This window comes from Saimiri boliviensis, chromosome 2, assembly GCF_048565385.1.
Source record: "Saimiri boliviensis isolate mSaiBol1 chromosome 2, mSaiBol1.pri, whole genome shotgun sequence".
Taxonomy (NCBI): Eukaryota; Metazoa; Chordata; class Mammalia; order Primates; family Cebidae; genus Saimiri; species Saimiri boliviensis.
The window spans coordinates 22,889,269-22,916,558 of NC_133450.1; the positions used below are offsets into that span (position 1 = coordinate 22,889,269).

The window sequence follows — 27,290 nt, forward strand, 5'->3', positions numbered from 1 at the left end:
GAACGTTTACACTCAAGAATGGGTTGGTAATGACTTTGGGTGACTAGGTGGATAATGATGATATTGGCAACATGGAGAATACAGACAGAAGATTTGAAGAGAACAGTGGCAAATCTGGTTTGCTTTGTTGTTGTTGTTTGCATATTGTGTTAGATGGGAGGACTTTAAGCTTAACCAAGAAAATCTAGGTGGAACAGATTGGTACATAATAATTGGTAGGGTCAGGAGTTGAGGGAGAAATTGAGATTAGAGTGAAATATTTGTGAGCCAGTAATTCTTAGGCAGTAGCTGATATCATGGGATTTGGATGAGATTGTACCCAGAATAAGAAGAGGATGAGACTTTTCAGACACTAACGGTTTAAAGAAAGGATTTAGGAAAAGGACCTAGCAAATAAAAATAAAAGACCATATGAGAGATCAGAGGAGAATCAGAAGAGAATGATATCTTGGAAATCCAGGTAGGACATTTTAACAAAGTTATAATTAATAGTGATAAATGTTACAGGCAAGCTTAAAGAAGTATAAAAAGCCTTCATTTCATTCAACAGAAATTGATGGAGAAAGTACATGAGGAGATGTGAAGGGGTTTGATAAAAAAAAAAATAGAGTATATAACATTGAACAGGAGACCAGGCATCTCTTCCTCTGATGGACTGAGAGGAGACCAGTAAGATTGGGTAAGTTGATAGGGATGATCTGGGGAAAACTGATGTGAATCTTGATTGATTGTCCTTCTCTCTGAAGTAGACTAGGACAGCAGTAGAGCAAGAAATGAGGAAGAGAGAAGATGAAAACTATTAAGAAGACTGTTACAAACTGAATGAGACTAGACTGGAAGCATGTAAAGTACTTCCATGTGGCTAACATTGAAGAACAAAGATTGTGGCCAAAGGAACTAGAAAGTTGAGGGATAAAAATCTGCAGTCAGGAGATCATGCCACTGCACTCCATCCTGGTGATAGAGTGAGATTCCGTCTCAATATATATATATATCTGCAGTCAGAGGTTGCTTATTTGGTCAGGCATTCTTTTATTGCAGTGCAATATAAGATTTATCAGAGTTAAAGTCTAAGGTGTGGTTATGCAGTGGTTGCTATTGTGCAGTGTTGGTGAAGGTGGTTGGGAAAGAACAGGTCAAATAACTTATCTTGTGGGATGGACATTTGGATATTTAAGATGATATTGTGAAGGTATTAATTGGTCACGTGCCAAAAACCTCAGTGAAGAAGATGACTGGTCATTCATCTGTTGCCGACAAGGAAGTGGGGGTTGATGAGAAACAGTGTGATGTCAAAGGAAGGCAGGGTTTTCGCATGTGAGCAAGCTTGCAATGATTTGCTGGGAGAAAGGGGCATGGCCTAGAGAATAGTTTGTTTTAAGGAGCTTGTGGTTTTCTTGAGGGTGTTGCTGAAACTAGAATCTCCCTTCTCACTAGTACTTATGTCTTATCACCATTATTATTATTTTTTTAAAATTTTATTTTAGGTTCTGAGATACATGTGCAGGTCATGCAGGGTTGTTGCATAGGTGCATGCTATATCTGTCATTTCTCCCCATGTTATCCCTCCCCACCCTCCCCACCCCCGTGTCCCTCCCCTAGCCACCCACCACAACTGATCTACAAAGGAGGCACACGTGTGAAAAGAGCTGGCAGGTTTTTTTTTTTTTTTTTTGTTCTTCATTATTGCATTTTAGGTTTTGGGGTACATGTGAAGAACATGCAAGATTGTTGCATAGGTACACACATGACAATGTGGTTTGCTGCCTTCTTCCCCATCACCTATATCTGGCATTTCTCCCCGTGCTCTCTCTCCCCAACTGCCCACCCCCTGCTGTCCTTCCCCTATTTCCCCCCTACAGACCCCAGTGTGTGATGCTCCCCTCCCTGTGGCCATGTGTTCTCATTGTTCAACAACCACCAATGAGTGAGAACATATGGAGTTTGATTTTCTGTTCTTGTGTCAGTTTGCTGAGAATAATGGTTTCCAGGTTCATCCACGTCCCTACAAAGGACACGAACTCATCGTTTTTGATGGCTGCATAGTATTCCATGGTGTATATGTACCACATTTTCCTTGTCCAGTCTATCATTGATGGGCATTTGGGTTGGTTCCAGGTCTTTGCTATTGTAAATAGGGCTGCAATGAACATACATGTGCATATGTCTTTATAGTAGAACGATTTATAGTTCTTTGGGTATATACCCAGTAATGGGATTGCTGGGTCAAATGGAATTTCTATTTCTAGATCCTTGAGAAATCGCCACACTGTCTTCCACAATGGTTGAACTAATTTACATTCCCACCAACTGCGTAATAGTGTTCCTATTTCTCCACATCCTCTCCAGCATCTGTTGTCTCCAGATTTTTTAATGATCGCCAATCTAACTGGCGTGAGATGGTATCTCATTGTGGTTTTGATTTGCATTTCTCTAATGACCAGTGATGATAAGCTTTTTTTCATATGTTTGTTGGCCTTATATATGTTTTCTTTTGAAAAGTGTCTGTTCATATCCTTTGCCCACTTTTGAATGGGGTTGTTTGTTTTTTTCTTGTGTATCTGTTTTAGTTCTTTGTAGATTCTGGATATTAGCCCTTTGTCAGATGGGTACACTGCAGAAATTTTTTCCCATTCTGTTGGTTGCTGGTTTGCTCTAATGATGGTTTCTTTGGCTGTACAGAAGCTCTGATTTTTAATTAGATCCCATTTGTCTATCTTGGCTTTTGTTGCCATTGCTTTTTGTGTTTTAGTCATGAAGTTCTTGCCTGTGCCTATGTCCTGGATGGTTTTGCCTATGGTTTCTTCTAGTGTTTTTATGATGTTAGGCTTTATTTTTAAATCTTTAATCCATCAGGAGTTAGTTTTAGTGTAAGGTGACAGGAAGAGGTCCAGTTTCTGCTTTCTGCACATGGCTAGCCAGTTTTGCCAACACCATTTATTAAACATGGAGTCCTTTCCCCATTGCTTATTTTTGTCAGGTTTGTCAAAGATCAGGTGAGTTGTAGATGTGTGGTATTTCTTCTGAGGCCTCTGTTTTGTTCCAGTGGACTATGTCTCTGTTTTGGTACCAGTACCATGCTGTTTTGATTACTATAGCCTTGTAGTATAGTTTGAAGTCTGGCAGTGTGATGCCTCCGGCTTTGTTTTTTTTTTTTAATTAGAATTGCCTTGACTAGGCCAGGCGCGGTGGCTCAAGCCTGTAATCCCAGCACTTTGGGAGGCTGAGGTGGGTGGATCACGAGGTCAAGAGATCGAGACCATCCCGGTCAACATGGTGAAACCCCGTCTCTACTAAAAATACAAAAAAAAAAAAAAAAAAAATTAGCTGGGCATGGTGGTGCATGCCTGTAATCCCAGCTACTCAGGAGGTTGAGGCAGGAGAATTGCCTGAACTCAGGAGGCGGAGGTTGCAGTGAGCCGAGATCGCGCCATTGCACTCCAGCCTGGGTAACAAGAGCAAAACTCCGTCTCAAAAAAAAAAAAAAGAATTGCCTTGGCTATGCGGGCTCTCTTGTGATTCCATATGAAGTTTAAAGTGGTTTTTTCCAGTTCTGTGAAGAAGGTCATTGGTAGCTTGATGAGGATAGTATTGAATCTATAAATTACTTTAGGCAGTATGGCCATTTTCATGATATTGATTCTTCCTAACCATCAGCATGAAATGTTTTTCCATCTGATTGTGTCCTGTCTTACTTTGTTGAGCAGTGGTTTGTAGTTCTTCTTCAAGAGGTCCTTTACATCTTTTGTTAATTATATTCCTAGGTATTTTATTCTCTTTGTAACAATTGTGAATGAGAGTCGGCTGTTGATTTGGTTCTCCGTCTGTTATTGGTATATAGAAATGCTTGTGATTTCTGCACATTGATTTTGTATCCTGAGACTTTGCTGAAGTTACCTATAAGTTTGAGAGGATTTTGGGCTGAGATGATGGGGTCTTCTAAATATACAATCATGTTGTCTGCAAATAGAGACAGTTTGACTTCCTCCTTTTCTTACTGACTTCCTCCTTTCCTATTTCTTCTTCTTGCCTGATTTCTCTGGCTAGAACTTCCAATACTGTATTGAATAGGAGTGGTCAGAGAGGGCATCCTTGTCTAGTGCCTGATTTCAAAGGGAATTCTTCCAACTTTTGTCTGTTCAGTAGGATATTGGCTGTAGGTTTGTCATATATAGCTTTTATCATTTTATGATACATTCCGTTGATAACTAGTTTATTGAGAGTTTTTAGCATGAAGGGCTGTTGAATTTTGTCGAAGGCCTTCTCTGCATCTATTGAGATAATCATGGTTTTTGTCTTTGGATTATGTTTATGGATTTACTTATGTTGAACTAGCCTTGCATCCCCGGGATGAAGCCTACTTGATCATGAATAAGCTTTTCGATGTGCTGTTGCATTTGGTTTGGTAGTATTTTATTGAAGATTTTTGTGTCAGTGTTCATCATGGATATTGGCATGAAGTTGTCGTTTTTAGTTGAGTCTCTGCCTGGTTTTGGTATCAGGATGATGTTAGTCTCATAAAATGATTTAGGGAAGATTCCCTCTTTTTGTATTGTTTGGAATAGTTTCAGAAGGAATGGAACCAGCTCCTCTTTGTATGTCTGAGAGAATTCAGTTGTGAACCTGTCTGGACCTGGATTTTTTTGGTTGGTAGGCTGTTGATTGCTACCTCAACTTCAGCCCTTGTTATTGGTATATTCAGGGTTTCGACTTCCTCCTGGTTTAGTCTTGGTAGAGTACAAGTGTCCAGGAATTTATCCATTTCTTCCTGGTTTACTGGTTTATGTGCATATAGCTGTGTATAGGAATCTCTCATGATAGTTTGTATTTCTTTGGGATCAGTGGTGATATTCCCTTTATCTTTTTTTTAATTGCATCTATTTGATTCTTCTCTGTTTTCTTTTTTATTAGTCTTGTTAGCAGTCTATTTTGTTGATCTTTTCAAAAACTAGCTCCTGAATTTATTGATTTTTTGAAGATTTTTTTGTGTGTTCTCTATCTCCTTCAGTTCTGTTCTGATCTTAGTTATTTCTTGTCTTCTGCTAGTATTTGAGTTTTTTTGATCTTCCTTCTCTAGCACTTTCAATTTTGATGATAGGGTGTCAATTTAAAATCTTTTCTTGATTCTCATGTGGGCATTTATTGCTATAAATTTCCCTCTCGACACTGCTTTAAAGGTGTCCCAGAGATTCTGGTAGGTTGTGTCTTCATTCTGATTGGTTTCAAGGAACATATTTATTTCTGCCTTCATTTCATTGTTTATCCAGTTGACACTCAGAAGCAAGTTGTTCAGTTTCCAAGTGGTTGTGCGGATTTGAATGTGTTTCTTAATCCTGAGTTCTAATCTGATTGTGCTGTGGTCTGATATGCTGTTGTTATCATTTCCGTTCTTTTGCATTTGCTGAGGAGTGATTTGCTTCCAATGATGTGGTCAATTTTAGAGTAAGTGCGACGTGGTGCTGAGAAAAATGTATATTCTGTGGATTTGGGGTGGAGCGTTCTGTATATGTCTATTAGGTCCACTTGGTGTAGCTCTGCAGTCAAGTCCTGGATGTCCTTCTTAATTTTCTGTCTTGTTGATCTGTCTAATATTGACACTGGAGTGTGGAAGTCTCCCACTATTATTGTGTGGGAGTCTAAATCTCGTTTTAGGTGATTAAGAACTTGCTTTATGTATCTGGGTGCCCCTGTATTGGGTGCATATATATTGAGGATAGTTAGCTCTTCTTGTTGGATTGATCATTTTACCATTATGCAATGCCTTTCTTTGTTTTGGTATTCGTTGGTTTGAAGTCCATTTTATCAGAGACTAGGATTGCAACCCCTACTTTTTTTTGTTTTCCATTTGCTTGGTAAATCTTCTTCCATTCCTTTATTTTGAGTCTATGTTATCTGTCTGTGAGGTGGGTTTCCTGAATACAGCACACTGATACACTGATGGATCTTCACTTTTTATTCAGTTTGCCAGTCTATGTCTTTTGATTGGGGCATTTAGGTCGTTTACATTGAATGTTAATATTGTTATGTGTGAATTTACTTCTGCCGTTTTGTTACTGGCTGGTTTTCTTGCCTGTTAGCTTACTCATTTTCTTCATTGCATTTTTGGTCTTTGCCATTTGGTTTGCTTTTGCAGTGGCTGATACTTGTTCCTTTCCATGCTTAGTGCTTCTTTCAGGAGCTCTTGTAGGGCAGGTCTGGTGGTGACAGAATCTCTCAGTAATTGCTTGTCCATAAAGGATTTTATTTCTCCTTCACTTAGGAAGCTTAGTTTGGCTAGATATGAGATTCTTAGTTGAAAGTTCTTTTCTTTAAGGATGTTGAATATCAGTCCCCACTCTCTTCTGGTTTGTAGGGTTTCTGCTGAGAGATCCACTGTGAGTCTGATTGGCTTCCCTCTGTGGGTGACCTGACCTTTCTCTCTGGCTGCCCTTAGGATTTTTTCCTTCATTTCAACCCTGGTGAATCTGACAGTTATGTGCCTTGGGGTTGCTCTTCTTGAGGACTATCTTTGTGGAGTTCTCTTTATTTCTTGGATTTGAATGTTGGACTGTCTTGCTAGGCTTGGGAAGTTCTCTGGGATAATATCCTGGACCATGTTTTCCAGCTTGGATTCATTCTTCCCGTCATATTCAGGTACACTGATAAAGAGTAGATTAGGTCTTTTCACATAATCCCCTATTTCCTGGAGGCTTTGTTCATTTCTTTTTACTCTTTTTTCTCTTGTGTTGCCTCCTCTTTTTATTTCATTGAGTTGATCTTTAATCTCTGATATCCTTTCTTCTGCTTTATCAATTAGGTTATTAAAACTTGTGTTTGCTTCATGTAGTTCTCATGCTGTGTTTTTCAACTCCACCAAGTTGTTTATGTTCTTCTCTCACTGGTTATTCTAGTTAGCATTTCGTCTAACCTTTTTTCAAGGTTTTTGGTTTCTTTGAATTGAGTTAGAATGTGTTCCTTAAGCTCAGAAAAGTTTGTTATTATCCACCTTCTGAAGCCTGTTTCTGTCAATTTGTTACACTCTTTCTTGGTCATGTTGTGTTCCTGTGTTGTTGAGGAGTTGTGATCGCTTGAAGGAGAATAGATGTTCTGGTCTTTGATGGTTTTATATTTTTTGCACTGTTTTTTTTATTTTTAAATTTTTTTATTTTTTCCCATCTGCATGGATTTTCCTGGCTTTGGTCTCAGGTAGCTGCTTCGTCATGTCTGCTTGGCGGGATGCTACTTGGTTTCTGTGGACTCCTTCAGGTTGCTAGGTAAGCTTCCTGTGTCTTTTTTGTTTACACTGGGAGTTTGGGCCTGCCTCTTCTGCTGCTGGGTGGTCAAAAATGAAGTCCCGTTGCTACCGATGCTTCCTGTGTTTTTTGTTAAAACCTGAGGCCTAGTCCCACCCCTTTAATGGTGGGCTATGTCCTTCCTCCACAGAGCTGGATCATTCAGGGTTCAGCTCAGACTGTGGCACTGGCTGTGCAACCCACTAGAGTTTGTGCTTCAGCCCTCTGGGGTTTGTGGGGGAGGGTAGGGACCTGCCCAGCCACACTGCCTGTCTCCCTGTTTTCAGCTCCCTCTCTCCAGTCATGGGGGAGGGGCCCACCCAGCTGCTCAGTCTCTCCTCCAACCTTCAGCTCCCTGTTTCTCTGGGCAGCGGGAGGGAGCGATAGCTCAGTCCACAGGCTCTTCTGGCTGGCTTATGGGTTTATGCATTTGCTTATATCTGTGCATCAATCCAGGACACTGTCCTGGATTATTATTCAACTCTGCACTTGCAATTCTTGGCACTCGACTGGCAAAGATCCCCTGTTTTGTGTATTGCTGAGGGTTTGGGGGAAGTGCTGTATCTGGACCAGAGTGTCAGAGGGGAGCCTCTGACTCACTGGTCAGATGCGCTTTCTGGGTGAAGTGGCAACCCTCCCTGCCTCTGTCTGCCCTACCTGGGCTTTGCTCACTGTTGGGCCAGACCCATTGAAATGCACTTAGTACCTTGGTTGGAGCTAGGAGATCTCTGGATTTCTGCATCTCTCTCACTGGGTGTTGTGCACCAGAGTTGTGTCTATTCGGCCATCTTGACTCCCTCCCTCCTTATCACCATTATTTAGATTGTGTGATAATCCACAGAATGGTCAGGGTTAGTAATATTTTTTTCAGTTAGAGCAAGATCAAGATCATCTCTATAAGGCCGTAATTCTCACATTCAGATATGCATTCTTCAGTGAGAAATAGAGTAACAGATGTATAGCTTGCTTCAAAGTAATTGCATTTGCTAATGGATACATTGGCATATGTATAGTATATCATTTGTCCTACTAGAAAACAGAATGCAGACTGCTAACTTGGACAACCTAGTCATACTTCTAAGGAACTTCCCTATGTCCCCCTAGTTCCTTTCTCTAACCCCAACTCCTCTCTTTCAGCCTTCAGATACTATCTGATTTCCTTTCCCAAAATATATATCTGAGTATGTCACTTTCTACTGAAAAACCTTCACTGATTATTTACTGTCTCTGTAATAAAGTCTCTACTCCAGTCCAGACCCTCTTGAAATGGTTCTCCCTTACTCATGTACATTCATTACCGTTTATGCTTCCAATATTCCTCATACAAATATAGATTCCCATGCATACTTTTCACTGCTCATTCTCTGTCTGAGTTGGCCTGCTAGTCTGCAGGAAGAATAATTCTGCCAAATCCTTTAAGGCCCAAATTTTTACTTCTTTTATGGATCCACTGTAGTTGGCATAAATCTCAACTGAGGTGGGGCTGATCATTTGGTCCTCTGTGTTTCTGTAGGTCTTTATTGGTGCCTCAGATATAGCACATTTAGGCTGCCTTGTGGTTTGGTTTGTTGCATGTTCATAAGTCTCTAGAGGAACAGGCATTAGATCTAAGTCATTTTGTATCCCTTATGCTATTTAGCATAATGTTCCAGACATGCAGAAGATACTCAGTAAATATGAGTTGAAATGTTTAAAAAGCTGGAAATCAGAGCATTTGCTCCTGACTTGCTTTATGATCTGTTTGGTTTAGATTTCTCCATGTAATATGCCAAATTGATTTCCTCATTTTTTTTCTTTAGGAAGTACTTTGAGTTCATTTGTTTTGAGATGATAACAAAGCTTTAGTAAATTCCCTGTGTGTAAAGAATTTAGAATTTATATGCCTTCCATGGATCTTTTGAAACCTTTGAACTTTTTTTTTTTTTTTTTTAGTTTGAAATATTCAGATCTGGGAAGGCTGTTAAAGCTATTTCCTAATGTGGTATTGAGGTTGCACAGGAGTTGGAAGAATGACCATGGATTGTGTGAGCCTCGCAGTTTCCTTTGAAGCCAAACAATTTACCCTTAAGGAATAATTGATATATCCATACTTTTTACTTATATTAATTAAAATGAGTTGATAGCAAAGGCTATCATAGGAGATATAGTACATTGAATTGTACACACAATAAGGTTTTAAACAAGTGGCTCTATACCTGTTATATTTTGTGTCTTTCAGCCTAACTTTATTACATTTTTGAGTCTAAAAGGCTCTGTTAAGTCAACCATATTTTTTCTCTGTACAAATTAGTTCAATTTTTTTTGCTCCATCTAGAATCACCCCTCATACCTGTTTTTAAATTTAAATTTAAATTTAAATTTAAACTGTTTTAACGACGTGGTCTGCTATTAATATTTTCAGGATATTGGTCTATCACCTCATCATAATTTCAACAAAATCATTTTGTAGAGTCTTTTTTTTAGAATGAAAAGATGCAAGATTGGAGTTCCGTATTTTTACCGTTTGCTGACCATATGATTTTGGTCAAGTTATTTCGCTTTTTTGTGCCTTACTGTTAACGTAGGAATAGTAATGTCCTTCTGTATCACTGCGTTGTTGTGCACAAAACATCACTTTGTAAATTCTAAAATGAAATATAAATGTAATAAAAACCACAATAATAAGTAAGTTGTTAGTCAAGCATCAGTATTTGTGTGCTGATAAATATCTGAAAACAAGCTTCCTGTGGGTGGAAAACCCTTGGTTTATAGCATTTGCCAAGTTTGATGGTTCTGAACATCCCTTTCTTGGCTGATTTCAAGCTACAAATGAGACGTCTTTGGAGAGGGATGCACTTGGGAAGATAAGAGCACAACTGGCTTTTGACAGTGCCTGTGAGCTGGCTTCAGCACACTACTGACTTCAGGGGGAAATTCTTCATATTTACCTGTGCTTTTGATAGGACATAAAGAAAAGTAAAAGCATTCTACTGAAACTTAAAATCATAATTGAACAATTTTCCTGATGAGAGACTTTATTTTGTAAATTTATTTTGGGCTGTGAATATAGGATTGCTCATTAAAAAATCAATTTCTTTGTTAATTTAATGTGGCATCAGGTCTTAAGTAAATTTTGTGGGGTAAATAAAATACAGATTTTGTCTAAAACTCACAAAACTTCTTTTGGGAAATTGTTTCCATTGATTATGCTCCTACATACCTAATTAAACTCATATAATAAACTTATAAAAATAAACATATTTTAGGCGTTATAACATTATATTTTAAACAGATTAAATGTGATTGTTTACAGGCTGTTAGCAAGTGGTAGGTGTGTTTTGTTAGCATTTATAGTTACACCAAGTTGGTTTTTAAAACCTGAAAATATTGTACTTTTTGGGAGGCAGTGTGGCGTAGTTGAAAGCATGGATATTAGAAGGAATTCCTGGGTTCAAATCCTGACTCTCCTTTTACTCACTGTGTATCTTTGGGCAAGTGATTAGCTTTTTTTTCTTTCTTCTTCTTATTGCAGTAAGGGCTACAGTAATACGTTATTTTATTCTCAAAGGTTGTTGTGAGGATGAGGAACAAGTATATACCAAAAGGTCTTGGAGCAGTGTCTGGCACATGGTATTTACATTATTGTTATTTTAAAATTCTTTAAGTGCACATACCTGACAAATCTTTACTGAATTCTCTATATAGAACAGATTATTCCCAAAGTTTATTTTTTTAAAGCTGATTCTGTTATACCCTAAAGATCAATAAATAGGTGTTTTACTACACTACTGATGTTGAAAAAAGTCACTGGTAAACTTATTCATATTATATTTGTAGTTTCTTGGTCGTTACACTTCATAATACTTTTTAGCACCATAAGAGTAGTACTGATAATGACTTATATAAAAAGTACACAGTTATTTCATAGAAACCAGCAGTGAAGTCGAACAGGAATGTTAAGCCCCATTTATAGACCAGGGAACTCATCAGTTAGTAACATCTCCTAGTATTTCCCTTTTGGGACACTTCTCTAATAACTTCTTCCCCTCTTATGAGAGCTGGTGTCTCTTCTTTGGATTTCCAAAATATCCAGCTTTCACCTTTGATAGGCACTTCTCATTCAATGTTGTCAACTAGATTATTGCATCTGACTCTCTTAATGTTTATATTTGATATATTTAGCATCTAGTCCAGTATCTATCACTTCGTAAATGCTTGGTAAATACTGATGAGCGATTGAATAAATGCAAAGAACATTTCCTGTTTGTTTAATGTTTATATCTGAATGCTTTGAAAGAGCTAAAATCTTGATGTGTTTTAAAATATGTAATTTCTTTGGTGTATTTTGGCTATGGCTAGTGGACTTTCTCTGTTTTCCTTCTCTTTTTCTCAGGCTGAAAGTTTAGAAGAGAAGAATATGGCTAAAGTTCATCGTTGTCAGCTGGAGAAGTTGAAATCACAGTGTGACAGACTGGCAGAGGAATTAACCCAGAATGAAAATGAGAACAAAAAACTGAAGCTAAAATACCAGTGTTTGAAGGATCAACTAGAAGAAAGGGTAAAAATATGAGTGAATTCTAATTTCAAATTCTAATTTCAATTTTAATTTCTTCTAGAATATATTTTATATATTAATGATAATTGTAGTCTTTCACAGGAAAGTTGTATTGGTACAGAAAAAAAATGACAGTTTATTAGAATGCTGTGACTTATTCTTTCAATCACTCATTCAGCTTCTAATACATATGAAGTGCAAAAAATTGATTTTGATCTTTTTCTGTTTCTCAAAATAGGAATTTAGAGATGAAGTAGAAAAGAAAGGAATGATGATTTATTGAGGATCTACTCTGTCAGATATTTATGCCACCTGATTTTCCTATGTCTACTCACCATTTAGTTCTTACAACTTTTTGGGTTAGTGTCTTAGTCTGAGCTGCTAAAACATAATGCTATAGGTTGGATGAAATAAAAACAACAGAAATTTATTTCTCATGGTTCTGGAGGCTGGGAAGTCCAAGATCAAGGTGCTGGCAGAATCAGTGTCTGGTGAGGGCATGCTTCCTGGTTCATAGATGCTTCTTCTTGCTGTGTCTTCACATAATGGAAGTGAGGAGAGAGCTCTCTGGGGTCTCTATAAGGACATTAATCCTATTCATGAGGGTTCTACCTTTATGACCTAATCACTTCCCAAGGGTCCCACCCTCAAATATCATGACACTGGATTAGGTTTCAACTATGAATTTGGGAGATATACATGTTCAGTCTATAGCAGTTAGGTCTTATTGATCCCTTTTAATCTGTGACAAAACTGAGGCTTAAAATATGTAACAGTTAAGTGTTCTCTTATGTGGTAGGCACTGTGACTGTTAATTCTCATAGTGAGAAGGTTGTAACTTTGGTACATCCACACCAGGCTCACTGCTTTCCTTTGAGTAGATGTATAAAATTATTGAGTAACTTCCATGTATCAGGTGTTGGCTATGGTAGATATTTTTAGAAGTCACTACTTCTGAGGTTCTCTTGTGGCAAAAAGTCAACTAAGAATAGATGACAGAATATTGAAACTTGTTTTCTCTGTCTTCCACCCACATCATGAAGGGCTTTGAAACTGAAGGTAATAGAAGTGAAATGTAAAAAATGACCATCAAAGTATGGATAATAGGATAAGACAGTATATTCATGGGACAAATGAATACACATATGTCCTCAATCAGGGTTACCAAAATTTATGGTGAAAGGAATTAGCACTGGGTGGGCTGTCATAAAACTACTCATAGGCCTGGCGCGGTGGCTCACGCCTATAATCCCAGCACTTTGGGAGGCTGAGGCGGGTGGGTCACGAGGTCAAGAGATCGAGACCATCCTGATCAACATGGTGAAACCTGTCTCTACTAAAAATACAAAAATTAGCTGGGCATGGTGGCGCATGCCTGTAGTCCCAGCTGCTCAGGAGGCTGAGGCAGGAGAATTGCTTGAACTCAGGAGGTGGAGGCAGTGAGCTGAGATCGCGCTATTGCACTCCAGCCTGGGTAACAAGAGTGAAACTCCGTCTCAAAAAAAAAAAAAAAAAGAAAATACAAAACTTCTAGGAAGAAACTTTCTTAGTGCTTTGCTTACCTTTCTGCTTTTTGTTGTGTATCAAATGTTGCTACTATTAATATATAGAGAGTAGAAAAAATTATATATATAAACATAAAATTAATTTTATATATATATATACACACATACATACATACATATATATATATATAGTTCTCTAGTAATTGTTAAAACCAAGGAAATAAAGTGTAAGTTAGTTAGGAGTTTATGAGTAAACGTGCTTCTGTTGCTAAATTGAGGCCTACAGTCTTGACAGCAGCTGTCAGTTAGTTCTACGTCATGCTCTGTTTGGATTGTGTCTAATGTTCATATGTATTTAATGTATTTATTGCCAGGTTGTAGTGGCTCTGGTGATAATGCTAAATTTCTCAACTTTTTCATAATACAATTCTAATTTATGAAATTAGCCAGAAGATTGCATTGATATGTTTTATATTTCATTACTGCATTTAAGAAATAGTGGCGAAAAATTTGATATGTTGAAAATGTCCCCTGGGTGTAATAGCTGACACCTGTAATCCTAGGACTTTGGGAGGCCAAGGTGCGCAGATCACTTGAGGTCAGGAGTTCGAGACCAGCCTGGCCAACATGGTGAAACCCCATTTCTGCTAAAAAGACAAATATTGGCAGGGTGTGGTGATGGGCACCTGTAATCACAGCTAATTCAGGTAGCTCAGGCAGGAGAATCACTTGAACTAGGTAGAGGGGAGGAGGTTGTAGTGAGGCAAAATGTCAAGTATCCCTTGCTTACTTAAAATAAATGCTTCAGCACAGATTCTATTTATAATATTTCAGATGCATATAAGTGAAGCATTCACTTCAGAACAGAGCTTTAAGAGTTAATGATTTTATTACAGTATTGGTATGTATTAATCATCTGCTATGTGGCAGGCATTGTGCTGGATGTTGAGGATAGGACAGATTTAAGATAGAGGTTTGTTGTTGACTAACTGTGCTCAAGTCCTGACAATGGGTGCTAACAGAGAGAAAAGATGGTGTCTGTAGCCTAAAATGGTATGTAATCTTAACGATACACACACACACACGCACACACACACACACACACGCACGTGCTAATATATATGTAGTTTATATGTTTTCTAATCTTTAATACTTATTTTTGGTATACATGATTGCTATGTACTTTAGAGTGATTTACCTGTTTGTGTTGATCCAACCTTTAGTTTAGTTAGCTATGAATCAAATTTTGTTGGATTGAGCTAACTACAGATAGGAACTTTCTCTTTGAGAAGTAGTATAGCAATAACGATTATGGGCAAAACTTTGAATTTTTTTCTATCTGTGTGGCTTTAGGCAAGTTATTTAAAACTCAAAGCCTCAGTTTTATCATCCTTTAAATAGGCATAATAATACCTTACTTTAGGATTAAGTGTGAGAACATATGTAAAGTGCTTGGCATGGTATCTGGTATCTAATAAGAAATCAGTTAGTGGTAGCTGCCATTATTTTGTTATTGTTATGTTTCCAAATATATGTGGACTACTGGTTCAACCAAGCAGTCAACTGATTGGCATATATGGAATGACTGCCTAGGGTCAGCCTAAGGATAGGGTAGTAATAAAAAGAATGTACCTAGGATTTACCTAATAATAAAGCCACAGAGCTTTGCTGATTGGAAGTTTAGAACCAGACTATGTTGAATCATTTGAAACAGTCGATCCACAAAGGAGGCACACATGTGAAAAGAGCTGGTAGGTTCATCAGCAAGTAATATTGAAGGCACATGTGTTAAGCAAACCAAACAGGTTGGCAGTTTCATAATTATGCTTGATATTTGAGGAGAGGAATTACATTTTGGTCATATTTCCATCTCCAAGACCAGGCACAGAGCCTGACACATAGTAGGTAATCTGTAAGTAAATCATGGACAGAGAGGCATATTTGTGCACACACACATACACACACACGCATACATGTATGTATAAATGTAAAGAAATATGGATACACATACACACGTATAAAGTGGCCCGTATAGGGCAGATAAAAGCAAGAAAAGAAAATAAAAATATGTTTTCAAGGAAGGAAAACCCAGTGACTAGTAGCCTGAAAATTACAATGTAAGCAATGCAATGAACTTAATAAATGAGGCCTTATGGATTGAAGGACCAGCTCTACTATAATCAAAAGGGGTGGCGGGGGTGGGGGGTGGGGAGCTTTCTGATTTGCCTAACAAAGTGGCATTTTGCATGCCCATCCCCAACATCAATGTGTGATGTCACTGAGGCTATCAATACACACAACCTTTTTTTAAAGCCTTGCTATTATTTTGACTCTGTGATTTGTTTTAGATATGTTTCATGTCATGTTATTACCTGATAAGCTAAGAAATATTAAAACTGCATCAAAATTTATATAAATCATTAGCATCTGTGATAGCATTAAACAGTGGTAGAACACTGCTGTCGTTAAATATCCACAAAATAACTGACTTTAGCATATTTTCCTCATGCATTCAGTGGTGACATGTGGTATTAAAATGCATTTTTTCCAACATCTGATCTTGCTTTGTCAAAGGTTATTTTTCAGTTTTACATGACAAAGAGAACGAGTGTTATACAACCCACAGATTTTTGCATATCCATTTGGTACTTGATTATGAGCTTCTAACCAGGGCCAAAAAGCTACCCTGAAATATTTCAGAAAGAGTTTTCTCCCATCCATGGTGTCATTAAAATGTATTATTCCTTTTGCTTACATTTTACAGTGAAATATTTTATTTCTCTTTTGTTTTAAATATTAATCCTTTGATTTTCCTGACATTTACCTGTTTTTTCTATCAGAAGTATATTTTTATTGGTTTCACTGGAATCTGAATCAAAGAAAGTTAGTGCATAATTAAATCATTTTTGTTCAACCAGTCAGCATTAAAGTTTACATAACTAAGGTTTTAAATGTCTGATCTATACAGATCTGCATCTGATGTAATAAAAAAAAATTCTTATGCAAATAGCTATGAATTTATAAATGACACTGGCTATCTTTGTAAAGATACAAGTAATTTTGTAGTAGATATATTACAAGAAAAACTGATTTTAATTTTGAACATTTTTGTATATTTTAAAAAGTTAACACTGAAAATTGACATTTTATAGATTATTCTCTTTATACTATGTATGTTTTCTTCATCCTTATGTTTTATAAATATGGCTGTTTTATCAGATAATATGTACAATATTTTATGCAGATGTATTTATACACAATGACAAAAATTTGTAAAGGAAATGATAGAAATATTGTGAGATTGTTTTCCTGAGTTGAACACAAATATAACAAAGACATTTATTTTCCAGTACTAGTGAAGGAATAATTTAATTTTACTGATTGTTTTCATTTTATATATACAAGAAGCTTCCTCTGTTACAAGACATACTGTCTTACACCTTTCAGTTAGCAAGATTCTTCAGTAGTTTTTCAGGTTTTCTGCTCCAGAAAAATCTATGTGTTAGCTTTTCTATAATAAGTATTTTCTCAGAGTTTACAAGTTACCACTGGATTACTGAGGCAAAGCTGATAATGAGATGGGAGAGTTCCCTGACCTCCTCACAGGATGTGCGACGGGGGTGTGTGGCTTGTCTTTTTGGCTGCCATGCACGCTGAAACCTCTTATGGGAGGGGGAGCACACAGATGAGCAGGTGCAGGAGCTGGGGCAAATACCTCTGGGATCCGGTCCCACAGCAGCATCCAGAGATAGGTGTCTGTGACTACTGAAGCCTAGTAGGCATGTGTCACAGTGTGCTCTTTTAGCCTCGCCGTCCCCAGATGGCTTAAGTGTTAACCAGCTCAGTGCTGTCTTGGTATCCAGGTCCTGTCCAGCATCTAGGAAGAATCAGTTCACATACATATTTGAAGGATGAATGTGGGGCTTTTACTGAGTGGTGGAGGTGGCTGTCAGCAGGATGGATGGGGTGCTGGAAGGGGGATGGAATGGGAAGATGATCTTTCCCTGGAGTTTGGCCGTCCAGTGGCCTGTCTCTCCAACTTTCCCCAACCCAACTCTTCTTGATATTCAGACACTCCTCTTTTGTCTGTCACACTGTTCTGCCATTCTTCTGCCTTTTGTTTATCTTCTTTTCTGCTCATGGAGCCAGGAGTTTAGGGTTTCTATGGTACAGGATAGGGGGCAAGGTGGGCCAAAAGGCAACTTTCAGGCACAAAAACAGAAATTTTTGTTCTCATCTAGGGACATGAGTTTCCAGATTTGTGGGTGCGGCCTTTGCCAGAGAACTGCAACCTCTTCTACCCACTATTTCCATGTGTACTGTCCATATCATTAATTCCCCAAAACATTTGGTATCAGTGTTATTTTAAAGTGTATAAGAATTTTAAACATGAAGTCAGATGAAACATAATCTTAAAGACAAGGTCAGCTCCCAATACCTTATTTTACAGATGAGATTCTAGCCCAAATAATTAACTGACTTCCTCAAGAGCCCCCAGCTATCCTTGGGTAGAAATGGAAACAGGACTCAAGGTTACCAATCCTGTTCTTTCCATTGTATCAGAATCAGTAAGAACCATTTCTGGCTAGTGTTATAGGAGATACCCAGCTATCTCATTTAATACATACTTATTTCAATAGCTATACTTAGTTTTCTTTAGAGGAACTTAATTTCTGCCATTAATTCTTTCAGAAGATGAGAAAAACTTCAATGAAACAATTAAGAGATACTTTTAAGACCACAAATTATGAGACATCTAAGGCTGTAGCAATTGATAGGAACTTGTGTTGAATAGACCAGGATACATAGAAATGCATTTTTGTTCCTTCCCATGAAATGCTTTATTTAAGTCATTTATAAAGTGACATATAGTAATATTTTAAAGCTGTCATTATGTTGGATAAAAACACTTGAAATCGTTTTCTTATACAACATGTGGATCTTTAAAAAATAGTAATTACAATTCACACTTGCAAGTGTATTTATGGTGCCCATTTTTACAGATGGTGGAAACCGAAGTTGAGAGAATATAGTGACTTGCCCAACATTGCATAGAGACATGGTAGGAACAGGATATGAGCAAACATTCCTTATATTCTTCTCCTTTATTGCCAACAAAAGGATTCACATTTGTGTCTTTTCATTGAACTCTTAGCAGTGAATTTAAATTTAGGGTTATTACATTCAACAAATTACCATATACTCTTTTATTTTTTAGTCCAACAAATTTTGGAATGTGAGTCATCAATGATTTTGTTAAAAAAATTTAATTAAAACCCAAACTTTCCACATAAAAGATATCTGTGAGAGGAAAAAGTGAATCAGTGTTTTTAAACTTTGTGTTTCTAATTTGACCATCTGTTTAGGATTGCTATTTGTTGACGATGTGGAAAAATATATGTGATTGTCAGATGTCTATTCTTTGAAGTCCTCACTACTTTGCAAAATCACATTGTCACATTTTTTACTAAGAGGTATTTGATGATAGCAGGCAGAATTTTCTGTCTTCAGATTTTCCCAGAGAAATCAGAGAAATAGAAGCAACTGAGCTATTGACTTCTAGCATTTACTTTAATGTTTACACTTTAGGCCATTTTTAAGCAGATTGTGGTCTTTTTTTGGTGCTACAGCTATTTTAAGTTGTGTGAGTAGAATAAAGTTGTAACCATCACACATTAATTTGGAAGCAAATTTAAACCAGATACTCTAAGTAAACACTAACTAGGATGTTATGAGTAGTTTCCTGTCAGATTCCCATCTTTGTAAAAAAAAAATAATAAAAAAATAAAATGGCTGAAGACAAATAATACATGTTAGGAGTTTTCATTTAAAGTATGTTTAATTGAATTACATGTAGTCATTAAGCCCAGAGTAGTACTTGACTTTTACAGAGAGTAGGCTGAAATAACAGTGCTTTCCATTTATGAAACATGATGTCAGATGTTAAGAAAAAAGTTTAGAATGTAAAAATGAAGTGAATATACAATGGGAAGGGAGAAGCTGCATTTATACGTGCAGCTGTGGCAGAGAGAGGGAAAAAACATAAAGGTGGATATAAGTACTTCCGGTTTCTACTTTCTGAATTACAGTGCAGCTATGGTGAAGCTTTTTTGAAATGATTCAATTGGCAACGACTTTTCTACCAAATTTTTTTTTTTTTTTTTAACAATCAAAGAGGTTGATTTTAAGCGAATTCTAGGAGTAAAGGCAAAGTTTACAAGTTGTACCCACCCCTGACCTGGACTTGATTAAGAGGCCTGCCATTTCATCCTTAACTCACTGAGGGGTTGACAACTATAATGGCATAGAGGAGAAGGCAAATGTGTTCTGCACTTTCCATTAAAATCCTTTACTATTAGCTTGATTTCATTTACTTCCTCAGTTGTGAGTGATCCCCATAGTGTTGGTATCAGGCTAAATATTGGCATATACCATTGGTTGAGGTATAAAAAGCCAATGGAATAGGCCACATGAAAGTTGTGTATCACATCTGTTTCAGTGCCTTGCTTGTAGTTAAGTAGTCTTAGCTGGCTTTGGTTGACCCTAAAAGAGAACATACAGTGAATGTCTGGGTTTGTTTTCATTTAGTTTCTCTTATATCAGCATTTAAATTGCTTATTGACGCAATTTATTTTGTTGTTTAATGTTGAACAAGCAATATTCAATACATTTTGGGAAAAACACCTAGGAGCTGCTTGTTATATACATGTTATTTTATTTGGACATTGATTTTTAAGCTTAAAAATATTCTTTCATAAGAATAAATGCAAGTTTCAGTATCCTTTAGGAAAAAAAAGAGGAGAGGAAGAAATCTTGACGGTTATTAAAGACACTGTGGTGGGAGGGGGCGGGGGATGCCAAGATGGTCGAGAGAAGCCAGCAGGAGAATGCAGCTCCCAGTGAATGAGACACAGAAGGCTAGAGGACTTCACAGTTCCAAACGAGGTGCCAGGTTCATTTCTGTTGGACTTACAGGGCACTGAAAATAGTTCCAGGGAAGGAGCTGCAGGGTAAGAGCCACCGGTGGAGGTGGGGGGAATCAAGGCAGGGGGCACGAGAGCCCTGCCAGATGGTGGGGCGCTGTGAGTAGTCTGATGCAAATCTGAGTAGCAACTACCTCTGGGCATGGCAAGTTGTCGTAGGAACCTGGGCGGGAGTTTTGGACTAAGCCAGCGAGACAGCCAGTCCCACAGAGGGAGGCAGAGTTGAAAGCAGGGAAACAGATCGTAAGGTCTGGTAGGCCCCACCTTCACAGAATTCAAACTGAAGCCCTCGCTAGAGAGCTTGGCAGCAAATACACCAGCTTCACCCCAACCAGGAAGATCTAGGTGGGTGAGGAGAGATGCCACTGGGAAGGTGGGGCCAATCTCACTTGCAAACAAACTCCAGGGAAGGACCATCCACCCAACAACCTGACTCAACCCGAGAGAGCCCAGCAACGCCCTCTACAGGCCAAAAAAGATACAGTGCCAACCTCAACAGAAAAAAAGTCCACTCAGAGACTCCTCCTGAAATCATCAGTTTCAAAGATTAAAGGGAAATAAATCCATGATGATGAGAAAAAACAGTGCAAAAAGGATAAAACCATCAAAGAACAGAACACTTCTTCTTTTCCCTAGGATCACAACTCTTCACTATCAAGGGAACAAAAAAAGACAGAGAATGAATTTGACGAATTGACAGAAGCAGACTTCAGAAGGTGGGTAATAACAAACTTCTCTGAGTTAAAAGATCATGTTCTTACCTAATACAAAGAAACTAAGAACTTTGAAAAAAGATTGGATGAAATGCTAACTAGAATAACAAGCTTAGAGAAGAACATAAACGACTTGATGGAACTGAAAAACACGGCACAAGAACTTTGTGAGGCATACACAAGTTTCAACAGCCAAATCCATCAAGCAGTAGAAAGGATATCAGAGATAGAAGATCAAATCAATGACACAAAATGAGAAGGCAAGATTAGAGAAAAAAGAGTGAAAATAAATGAACAAAGCCTCCAAGAACTTTGGGATTATATGAAAAGACCTAATCTACACTTGATCAGTGTACCTGAATGTGACAGGGAGAATGAATTCAAGTTGGAAAACACTCTTCAAGATACTATCCAAGAGAACTTTCCCAACCTAACAAGGCAGGCCAACATTCAAATCCGGGAAATACGGAGAACTCGACAAAGATATCCCTCAAGAAGAGCAACCCCAAGGCACATAATTGTCAGATTTACCAGGGTTGAAATGCAGGGAAAAATCCTAAGGGTAGGCAGCCAGAGAGAAAGGTTGAGTCACCCACAAAGGAAAGACCATCATACTCACAGCGGATCTCTTGGCAGAAACCCTGAAAGCTAGAAGAGAGTGGGGCCAGTATTCAACATCCTTAAAGAAAAGAACTTTCAACCCAGAATTTCATATCCAGCCAAACTAAGCTTCATAAGCACATAAACCAGTAAATCTGGAAGAAATGGATAAATTCCTGGACACTTGCACACTCCCAAGACTAAGCCAAGAAGAAGTTGAAACCCTGAATAGATCAATAACAAGGTCTGAAGTCGAGGCAGCAATTAATAGCCTACCAACCAAAAAAAGTCCAGGTCCAGATAGGTGCACAGCTGAATTCTGCCTAACATTCAAAGAGGAGATGGTACCATTGCTGTTGAAACTATTCCAAACAATGCAAAAAGAGGGAATCCTCCCTAACTCTTCTATGAGACCAACATCATCCTGATACCATAATCTGGCAGAGACACAACTAAAAAAAAAACACTATAGGCCAGTATCCATGATGCACATTGATGCAGAAATCTTCAATGAAACACTGGCAAACAGAATCCAACAGCACATCAAAAAGCTTATCCACCACAATCAAGTAGGCTTCATCTTGGGGATGCAAGACTGGTTCAACACACGCAAATCTATAAATGTAATTCACCACATAAACAGAAGCAGAGACAAAAACCACATGATTGTCTCAGTAGATGCAGAGAAGACCTTTGACAAAATTCAACAGGCCTTTAGGCTAAAAACTCTCAATAAACTAGATATCGATGGAACGTATCTCAAAATAATAAGAGCTATTTATGACAAACCCAAAGCCAATATCATACTGAATGGGCAAAAATTAGAAGCATTCCCTTTAAAAACTGGCACTAGACAAGAATGCCCTCTCTCACCACTCCTATTCAATATAGTATTGGAAGTTCTAGCCAGAGAAATTAGGCAAGAAAAAGAAATAAAGGGCATTCAATTAGGAAAAGAAGTAGTCAAATTGTCCCTATTTGCAGATGACATGATTGTATATTTAGAAGACCTCATCGTCTCAGCCCAAAACCCCCTTAAGCTGATAAGCAACTTCGGCAAAGTCTCGGGATATAAAATCAATGTGCAGAAATCACAATCATTCCTATACACCAATAACAGACAAACAGAGAACCCAATAAGGAGTGGACTCCCATTTATAATTGCTACAAAGAGAATAAAATACCTAGGAATACAACTAACACAGGAGGTAAAAGAACTCTTCAAGGAGAACTTCAAACCACTGATCAAGGAAATAAGAGAGGACACAAACAGATGGAAAAACGTTTCATGCTCATGGTTAGAATCAATATCATGAAAATGGCCATACTGCCCAAAGTAATTTATAGATTCAGTGCTATCTCCATCGAGCTACCAATGACCTTCATGGAACTGGAAAAAAACACTTTAAACTTCATACAGAATTGAAAGAGGGCCCGCGGAGCCATGACAATCCTAAGTAAAAAGAATGAAGCTGGAGGCATCATGCTACCTGACTTCAAACTATACTACAAGGCTACGGTAATCAAAACAGCATGGTACTGGTACCATAACAGAGATAAAGACCAATGGAACAGAATAGAGGCCTCGGAAGCAATGCCACACATCTACAATCATCTGATATTTGATTAACCAGACAAAAACAAACAATGGGGAAATGATTCCCTGTTTAACAAGCGGTGTTGGGAAAACTGCCTAGCCATATGCGGGAAACTGAAACTGGACCTCTTCCTTACACTTTATACAAAAATTAACTGCAGGTGGATTAAGGATCTAAACATAACAACTAATACCATAAAAACCCTAGAAGAAAACCTAGGCAAAACCATTCAGGACATAGGCACAGGCAAGGACTTCATGACTAAAACACCAAAAGCAATGGCAACAAAAGCCAAAATAGACAAATGGGACCTAATTAAACTTAAGAGCTTCTGCACAGCAAAAGAAACAATCGTTAGGGTAAACTGGCAGCCAACAGCATAGGAAAAAATTTTTGCAATCTACCCCTCAGACAAAGGGCTAATATCCAGAATTGACAAAGAACTAAAGCAGATTTACAGGAAAAAAACAAACAAACCCATTCAAAGGTGGGCGAAGGATATGAACAGACACTTTTCAAAAAAAGGCAAATACGTGGCCAACAAACATGAAAAATGCTCATCATCACTGGTCATTAGAGAAATGCAAATCAAACCACATTGAGATACCATCTCATGACAGTTAGAATGGCGATCATTAAAAAATCTGGAGACAACAGATGCTGGACAGGATGTGGAGAAATAGGAACACTTTTACACTGTTGGTGGGAGTGTAAATTAGTTCAACCACTGTGGAAGACAGTGTGGCAATTCCTCAAGGATGTAGAAATAGAAATTCCATTTGACCCAGCAATCCCATTACTGGGTGTATACCCAAAGGATTATAAATCATTCTGTCATAAAGACACACACACATGTATGTTCATTGCAGCACTGTTTACAATAGCAAAAACCTGCAACAACCCAAATGCCCGTTGATGATTGGACAAAAAAATGTGGCACATATACACCATGGAATACTATGCAGCCATAAAAAAAACGATCAGTTCGTGTCCTTTGTAGAGACATGGATGAACATAGAAACCATCATTCTCAGCAAACTGAGAACACACAAGAACAGAAAAACAAATACCGCATGTTTTCATTCATAGGCAGGTGATGAACAGTGAGAAAATACAGGGAAGGGAACAACACTCACACAGCTAGGTGGGGGCGTGGAGGGGAGGGGAGGGACAGCGAGAGGGATCGGTGAGGATGGAGAGGGTAACAGTTGGAGAAATGCCTGATGTAGGCAATGGGGGCGGGGGGATGGAGACAGCAAACCACCATGGCATGTATGTACCTATGCAATAGTCCTGCAGGATGCAGGATGTGCACATGTACCCCAGAGCCCAAATACAATTAAAAAAAAGAAACTGTAACCTTATAAATAATTCTCTCAAGATGAATGATAATTGTATTCTTTTGAAAATTAAACAGCGTTCATTCCAAATGCATAATCTGAAACTCTAGTTGTTTGTTCCCTTGTCCGTATTTTGTTTCAGCAATAGAAATGCGTCAAAAAGTGCTGATTTTTAAATAATGCATGTTATTTCTATTTCCAGGCATTTGTCTTGAGAGAAATGTGTAATAAGTAAAAACCTTAATGAATACATAAAGTATCATTTAGAAGGTATTTTTATTTTAGCTTTGAATATTAATTTCTAGGAATGTGTCCAATATATATTCTAACACCTTTTGATTATGCTGCTAATTTTCTTGTATTGCTCAATACTTTCCTAGAAAAAGATACTGAAAAGCCTGAGGCAGAATAATTTTTTTTAATGGGGTTAAAAGTTTGAATTAGAATTTTCCACTTTTTGATTCTAGTTTATGGAAACAAACTTTTGTAAGCTTGCCTAAGACCAGGTTATACATTGGAAAGTCTTTCACATTAAAGTTTTTACCTGCGTCAAATCTTATAGCTAGTGTTTCAATATGCCATCCCTTTTCTCTATTAGCTCCATTGTTTTACTGAGGCTCTTGCATACTCTTAACACAATGTTAATCATAACTTCCTCCCCTCCTTTGAAGGAAATAGCATAAAGCACTCCTCTGCTTATCAGAGGGGAAAGAAGAGAGTGTATCTAATCCACAAAATAGTAGCATTTTTGTTTTAGAAGCCAATCTTAGAGTAGGATTTACAGTGTTCCTTTGCCTGTTAAATACATATAAAGAACCAGCTCATTGCCTCACACATGGAACCATATTTAGTTCATCAGCAGATCTTATTGACTCTATCTATAAATTGATTCTGCATCTGATTACTTCTTACCACTTCCAGGGTGCTCATTATTGTGATACCATCTTGTCCTGGTAGTTATAATAGCTACTGGCAAGATGATTGCCCTCCATGGATTAAATCATTAACTGTGACAACAAAAGAAAACTAGCTTACTGTGGGACAAAAAGTTATTTGAGTTCAGAGATTAAAAATTTCTTAGGGCTTTTAAAAATGGTTGTATTGTTGGTTCTATGCTTGCCACATTTAATATGCTTAAAAATGCTTGTCAATGAGTAGAACATAAAAGCTGATATATGTCCCAGCAAGATTGATCAAATGACTGCAATGTGAGATAGTCAAGTAGGGGCTGGAATATTTAAATAAAGAAGAATAAGATTTTCACATTAGAGGAACTCAGTCTGATGGGGAGACAGGCATAGAAGACACACAGGGTAGTGAGTGGCATAGCAGAAATTTTATAAAGAGGTTATAGATTGCAATGCCTTTCATACCCAAGTTTTAACCTTCATCAGATCTTATAGCCAGTGTTTCCATTTGCCATTCCTTTTTTCCATTAGTTCTCTTGTTTTACTAAGGCTCTCACATGCTCTTAACACACTATTAATCATAACTTCTTATGGTAGCACACAGAAGGGGTACCTAATATTCTTGTGTAAGAACTCAGATAATCTTTCATTGTTACAACATCCATGTGGTTGCAGAAGGAGAGGTGTGTTACTAGTCTTTTATATTGAATTAGGAATTCCCCTTCCTTTGCCTGTGTATTCCTGAGAAGAGTTTGTTTCCCAGAGAGCAAACGATACACATTGGATGAATCCATGGAGATTTTTCAAATTCATCTGAACTCTTGAGTTTAGAGTTACTTTTGCTTTATCTTATTTTTTGATATTTGTCTGAGTATTTCATATATAGCCAAGTTTTGAGTTTAAGGAGGTCTCCATTATGTAAAAAATCTACTCTTAAGAAATAAGCTTGAGAAAAGTGGTTATGATGTGACCAGCACTTGATGTGTTATTTGCTTTTTTGCTATTTTATAAGACAGTTGAAACTGCTATGTGTAATTTTCAAGTTTAAATTCTTTCCACGTTTCCTATAAAATCCACTGCAGATATCTTCTCTTTTAGTTACTCTTGTATGTAGTTTCTGCCCTGGTTCACATTTCATGTTGTATCCTAATTTCTTTGCAGCTGAGTCAACTGTTGGTGTAAGAATGTGAGCCTTCTTTAGAGAGTCAGATAAATGGCTTCCAGATAGATCCAATTTTTGTTCAGGATAGTTTCGTAATTTGCCTTGTAATATTAGTGTCCTGGATTTAAAGCTTAGGTATAACAGTTATCTTAAGCTATGAAAATATTCTTCCTCAAAAATTTTTTGGGGATGTGTGCATGTCAGTAGTTTTAACAAGCTGTATTTGCGGTAACTTTGCTTACATTCCATTAGTTTTAATTTCAGCCTTTAATATTATTTGATTTCTCTCTTTCTCTACCTTTTATCCTATCTTCCCCTACCCTTTGTTGATGTATGTAAATATGGCCTTGGGACTGAAATATTGTCACACTTGCTTACTCAAGTAGTTTTCAGGGAAGGAAAACCATTACCTTTGTAAATTACTGACCTATTTGGTCATATCAGTGTACTTTATTTAACATCATATTTCTGTTTAAGGTGTTTAATGAACTGTTTCTATTTCATATACTAGCCATATTGTAAATAAAGTGGCATTTCTGGAACTCTTAAGGCATTGAAGGAATCTCATAAACTTTTACCAGAAAGATACTATTTTGGACATGCTCTTGTTTTATTGAAATTTTTATATTTCTGATAAGATCTATCTCCTTAGGATCTTTAGCGCCTCTAAGAAAGT

The 27,290-nt window shown here is 37.6% G+C and overlaps 1 protein-coding gene across 9 annotated transcripts in view; it reads left to right on the top strand.

Annotated features, from left to right (window-relative positions):
* The window catches only part of CEP128 (centrosomal protein 128), a 476,123-nt gene that overhangs the window by 153,718 nt on the left and 295,115 nt on the right, over positions 1-27,290 (top strand). For all 9 annotated transcript variants that reach the window (XM_074392897.1, XM_074392891.1, XM_074392894.1 and 6 more), the window contains one exon: positions 11,644-11,808. In XM_074392897.1, coding sequence (XP_074248998.1) covers positions 11,644-11,808 — 165 coding nt within the window. The remainder of the gene's footprint in view (positions 1-11,643; positions 11,809-27,290) is intronic.